The 5,845-nt window shown below is 62.2% G+C and overlaps 1 protein-coding gene across 2 annotated transcripts; it reads left to right on the top strand.

Annotated features, from left to right (window-relative positions):
- The first annotated feature begins 327 nt into the window (after positions 1-327).
- Positions 328-5,738, top strand: LOC124232226 (ral guanine nucleotide dissociation stimulator-like). Of its 2 annotated transcripts, XR_006886802.1 has the most exons (4): positions 328-629; positions 763-1,124; positions 1,902-3,143; positions 4,674-5,738. XR_006886802.1 is itself a non-coding variant. In XM_046649190.1 (3 exons), exons 1-3 carry the CDS (start codon positions 452-454, stop codon positions 2,196-2,198), a joined length of 837 nt encoding a protein of 278 aa, XP_046505146.1. In that variant the 5' UTR covers positions 328-451; the 3' UTR covers positions 2,199-5,738. The 2 variants fall into 2 exon arrangements, 1 of the variants encoding a protein (XP_046505146.1); XM_046649190.1 differs by having other exon boundaries at positions 1,902-5,738.
- The last annotated feature ends 107 nt before the right edge of the window (positions 5,739-5,845 follow it).

The following is a 5,845-nucleotide window of genomic DNA, read 5'->3' as shown; positions in this document are numbered from 1 at the left end:
GGCTTGAGCTGTTCCCTAGCGACCCATCCCCACCACAGTCCCGCCTCCCTCCGCTTCCCCTTCTCCATATCCACCCCTTCTGACCACCACCAGCAGGCCCAGAAGAGGAGGGGTGTTAGCGAGCCGCTCACACATCGGCCTCAGTCCTCAGTCCACTTGCACAAGGGCGTGGAGGGCTGGGCTGGACTGTGTCCAGGCTCTTTGCGAGAAGAGTGGCAGTGGGAAGAAGAGACTCACACAAACCCCGTGTTCCACCTGCTGGATGAGCAGGCCTGCCACTGCCAGGATGGCCACACAGGAGTCAGCGCCGGGGTGGGATTCCCCCCCTGGTGGAAAGGGGCAGGCATAGGGCCCAGACCCAAAGCAGGGTGCCTTGGGAGGACAGTGTGGAAGTGACGGCCAGGCCTCTGGCTCTGCGGCCCAACTGCTTCCACCCAGTACCACGTCTTCTATGGTGGGAACCTGGCTGGACCCAATGCAGGATTTCTGGGAGCCCACGCCCTTTCCCTCTTTCAGGATGCGGCTGGCCTCACCGCGTGTCATCTGGCCTGGGTCGCACCTGGGAGGCCCTGCCTACCTTCCCCAGGTCCAGCTGCAACATCTGGGGCCCAGGAGGGCAGAGCTGGAAGGTGAGGGGACTGCAGTCTGGGAAGACTGTCTGCGGTGGGGTTCATGGGCTGGGGTTCCCTTCAAGACAGCGGAGTCTCTCCTGTCTTGTAAAGTCGGGTACGTAGGTGAAACTTTCTCTTTCTCCTGCTGCAGCGCCAGTTCCAGAGCTCCTGCCGGCTCTAGAGCCAGAGCAAGGGCCAGCTCCGGGGCCAGAGGCAGCTCCAGCTGTAGTTCCACCGTCCGCGCCGGAGCTGGAGGCAGCCTCACCACCGGCAGCCTCACCTCCAGCAGCCTCACCTCCATCGGCCTCTCCAGGGCCGGAGCGAGGGCCATCAGCTTCAGCCCCAGTGCCAGCTTCTGAGCTGGAGCAAGATGCGCCATTGACTTTTGGACGAACTCTGCCTCCAGCTGCCGAAGTCACCGCAGAAGTGAGCGCCGAGCTGAGAGAGGAGAGGCCTAAGCTGCTGGACTTCCCTCCGAAGCTGGTGGCCGAGCAGCTGACGCGGATGGATGCGGTGAGCAGCGGGGCTCTTGGGCTAGGTGGGGCCCGCCTTGGTGGGCCATCAGCTGCCCCAGACCTCCTGTTCCCTCAGCCGCAATCCAACGATGTGGGTGCAAGTCACAGCTCCCCCACTTACCCACCGGGTGACCTGGGCCACCTTCTGGCCCCCAAGTCTTGCTGTCCCCACATGGACAGTAGAGAGCACACTAAGGGCACCTGCTGGGCAGAGTGGCTGTGCAGATGGAGGAGGTCGAACAGAGAGGAAGCGGGGCAGAGAATAGCCCTCTGGTGGGGGAGGGAAGCTCACTGGAGTGCTGCCAAGTCCTGGGTCACTCACCCATCGGCCCAGGAGGCCTCAACAGCCTCCGTACTTATTAGACACCTAGTGCGTCCTTACCTACACGGAAGACAGGCAAACAAAGCCCACGGTTGTTGCTGCCTCGGGGGAACGTGCATCTGAAAGGGGAGTGGGACCAGAGGGTGATGGGAACGGGTGGAAGATGCCCCTTGAGATGGGCAGGTGTGAGCCGTGTTCTGGTGCTTGGGGGAAGCAAGACTGGGCTGCGAGCCAATGGGACTTCTCTTCCCCGCCCCTATTGGGTCCTCGGTCATCCTGCGCTGGGCGGCCTCAGTGGACACAGACAAAACCCAGAGACTCCCAGAAGCTTCAGGCCACCTCCTCAGGTTCCTGAGCTGCAGCTGACCAGTGCCTCCTGCCTGGGGCTGCGGGGGCCTGCAGACTCTGAGCTCGGGTGTGGCAGGGTCAGGTGACAGTCCCCATCCTCCCCAGGAGCTGTTCAAGAAGGTGGAGCCCCGCCACTGCCTGGGTTTTGTGTGGTGCCAGCGGCCCAATGGGAGCAAGGAGTACCTGGCTCCCACCGTTGGGGCCACTATCAACCAGTTTCTTCACGTGTCCGGCTGTGTCATCACGACGTGCCTTGGGGATCTCAGCATGACGGCCCAGGCCAGGGCCAGAGTCGTCGAGCTGTGGATTCAGGTGGCCAAGGTAAGTAGTGGCAGGGCCCAGGGAGCCCCTCCCTGGAGTCAGGGGGACTGCCCCTTCTCCTCTCGCAGCTTTCAGCCTTGAAGTCGGTGGCCTGGGCCTCGGCAAAGTCCTAGGCCCCTTGCTGCCAAGGGCCTGCTGACCTTGAGTGCTGGTCCCAGTGGTGGGAAGCTCCCTTCCCGCCCTGGGTTGAGCTAAAATCTTCCTGCCCGCGAGCGTTACTCATCAGCTCCCAGGTGTGCCCTCCCTCGCTTCCCTGGGCATCTGCCTCATCCAGGACAGCAGAAGCCCATGAGGGGACAGAAGCCAGAGGAAGCAGGGCTCCAGCCCGCCGTCGCAGCTCATTCCCTTCCCTTCCTCAGGAGTGCCGAGTCCTTGGAAATTATGCGTCCCTGAGTGCCATCGTGTCTGCTCTGCAGAGCCCCTCCATCAGCCGTCTGCAAAAGACATGGGGACGAGTTGCCAGGTGGGTAGGCCGTGCTCCATCCAAGCACCACCAGGGCGGACCAGACATCCCCCGTACGACTGCCATGGACCCCTCATTCAGCTAGGACCATCTGGGAGGCAGCGGACCCTAGGGATGGGGACTGGCCTCCTTTCTCGGGTCTCTGAGACTCTCTGAGACCCTAGGCAGTGGTTCTGCTTCAGGAGTCAGGTTCCCCCCTTGGCACATCCTGGACTGAGCCACACCGGAGATTTCCAAGGGTGTACTTCGCAGCAACGGAGCCCTCATCGGCAACCAACACTGTTAGAAACAATGTGCTCAGTCGGAGTGGGAATGGAGGCCCCAGGTGACCACAGGAGAGCCTCCACCCGAGTCCCACGGTGACCTCAGAGCTCCGAAGAACCCAGGGAAAACCCTCGTCCAGGCCCCAGGCCCTTTGAACCTTCCGGGTTCTCAACAAAAGGCATTTCGCCTTCAACCGCCCCGGGTTTTCTTTCCTTCTTTCCTCTCCCCTCAGGAAGAGCTCTCGAAAATTGAAGAGGTTCATCAAAGACCAGTGGGTGAGCAGGAGGCAGCTGGTGAAGGTAAGACGGAGGCTGCGCATCTGGAAGGAGGGGGAGCGAGAGGGGAGGGGACCCGGCAGGATGAGCTTTGGTTCTCCTGTCACGTGAAGTTGGTCAGGAAAAGATGGACAGGAAGAGGGATGTGCTAGCTCCATGGGCAGGTGGGGGCAGTTTGGGACAGGAGGCCAGGGGCATGGGATAGAATGGTGCGGGCTGGACTGTTCCAGGAGGCTGAGGACCTGGCAGAAGGTGCCGGTGTCTGGCTTCCATGCTGCTCCATCAGCTGCCCTTCATCTTCCTCCTGGCCACTGGCTGGAGCGAGTGGGCAGGCTTCCTCTCTTCCGAAGGCAGCCCAGTCTGTGCTCAGGAAGCCAGGGCCCCACTGCTCCTTCTGTCTTCACTGTGCCTCGCAAGAAGGGCACCCTGCCTGCCTGAGGGATGGGCACTGCCGGATCCCACGGGCCGGGGGCACTCAGGGGCTTCCCAGCCTTGGGACGGACACTGGACCTGGGACAGATCTGTGTCCCCTCTGTGACTCCCCACTCTGGCCCCTAAAGTGGGCGCTGCAGACAGTCCCAGTGGGATGCTCACCCAGGTCCTTGTTGGCGATGACATGTGCCCCGGAGGGCAAGGGCAAGTGCCCAGGGAACTGACGGCTTCTTCAGGGATCCTTCCTGCCCAGACGTCAGAAGTTTCCTCGTAAAACAGAAAGCAAATGCCACCCCGCAGTGCCCTGGTCGCCCCCTCCCCTGCGAGTCAGACGTGGCATTCGGGGTCCCCATCCTGAGCGGATGAAGAAAGAATTCTGTGCGGGGGAACTCCCTGAGGGGATCCTAGGGAGCTGAGGGCTTTAGCAAGGCCTTGGCCTCGGCCTGGGATCAGAGACTCCTGGGGGTTGGGGCTGGCAGAAGCCACTTGACCAGGCCTCCTGAGACACCTCATCTCCCTCCATCCATGGCTCGGCCCAGCTGGGGGCCCGAACACAGCCTGAGACTCCCGAGGACAGCACTGTGGTCAGCGGCTGGGCAGAGGGTGGTGTGAAGGCAGAGGAGACAGGGCCTGTGGCTGGGAGGGGGAGCAGCCTCTCCTCTGGGGCCCCCTGAGCAAGTCCCTGCCCCTCTGTGGGCCTTGGTCTCCTCATCTGGGAGCCAGAGGGAGATGAGCCGCGGCGCAGGCCTCACAGTGGGTGACGAGGTTCAAGGGTGGGGAGGAATGTGGGGAGCTTGGACCTGGCTCCAAAGGCAGGCTTGAGCGGAGAGCAGTGATGACGGTCAGATGACGCTTGGGCCTCAGGAGACTGTGGGAGGCAGACAGAGTTCCTCAAACTTTCCGGACGAGGTAACAGGTTCAGGGAGGCCTGGGCGGGCCCAAGGTCACACAGGAGTGAGTGTTGGAGTTGGGATGGCTCTGGAATCAGAGCACCCTGGAGGTGGGAGCCGCAGGGGCACCAGGTGACTGGGGCCACATGTCCAGGGTCCCCGATCTGGGAGGGGTCTGGGAGGACTCTTGGAGGGCAGCATCGGCTCACTGGCCCTGTCAACACCCTGGCAGGAGGCGACCTCTATGTTGACCAGCCTGGAGACGGGCCCCATAGGTGCCCAGAAGGTAAGGGTGCCTGTGGAGGAGGGGCCCAGGAGTCGCAGGAGAGGGGACTCCCCTTCCTATCCGGAGGTCTCTACCAGCAGAGAGGGAGCCTTTCTCCTCCAGCCCTGCTCCTGGTGCCACAGACCTGAAATGCCTGCATTGGAAGTGACCAGGAGGAGGCCTGGAACGGATGGGCGCACAACGGATTTGGGACAGGGAGGGGTGGGAACCATGTACCCTGGGTTTTGCCAGAGCCGGCTGCTGGGAGGTGCCTGGAGGAGTTTGGGGTTCCTGGAGGAGAGAAGAGGAGGAAACTGGGGGGAGGCCGCCTAGGTGGGTAGCTTGGGCTGGGCAGGAGGCTGGGGTGAGGAGTGGAGGAGAGGTCTTTGACGGCTCCTGAGAGCGGGATCTCATCACCATCTCCACCCCGCTGGCACAGGGGCTCGTCCCCTTCCTTGGCACATTCCTCAATTACCTGCTGCTGCTGGACACCAACATGGAGGATTACCTGGAGGTGAGTGAGCCTGGAGGTGGGGCTGGGGATCAGGATTCGGAGATTTGGGAGGAGAGACTTGCACTGAGGCCTGAGCTCGCAACCCTTGGCAAAGTCCTCTCGTGAGGGCCTCACAGCCACCCCGGGAGCTGGGTGTCATGCCCATCTCAGTGATGAGTGAATATAGGATCCAGGTGAGCCGCCAGTCCAGGCTGCCTGACTGCGGAGCTGCTGGAGGGTGTGTCTGAGCTGGACTCAGCCTCTCCCTCAGGCCCCGCCCCTGCAGGGAGTGAAGCCAGGCCCCTCCAAGGCAGGAAGCACACGAGTGGCTGAGCATCCCTTGCTGCCCAAGGCCTCAGTCTGTCTGTCTGTCAGAGAGGGCTGTCTTAGAATGTCCCTGAGCCATAGCCCCGTGGCCTCCTTGCTCTGGAGCTCAGAGTCTTGCCCGGGACCCATTCCCGTTTCTGGTAGCGCCTGCTCCCTGGTCGACCCTGCTGGTAGTGCAACCTGAGACAGGGTGGAGATGGGAGCTAGCTATGGGCTAAGGGGGCTGTTGCTCATGGACTTTGGCTCTCTGCCTTCCAGGGAAATGAGATCAATTACAAGAAAAGGAGTGAGGTGAGCAGCTGTGGCCTCCCCGTGCGGA

Source organism: Equus quagga, unplaced genomic scaffold (assembly GCF_021613505.1).
Source record: "Equus quagga isolate Etosha38 unplaced genomic scaffold, UCLA_HA_Equagga_1.0 HiC_scaffold_343_RagTag, whole genome shotgun sequence".
NCBI classification, from domain to species: Eukaryota; Metazoa; Chordata; class Mammalia; order Perissodactyla; family Equidae; genus Equus; species Equus quagga.
This window is presented reverse-complemented; position numbering and strand designations above follow the sequence as displayed.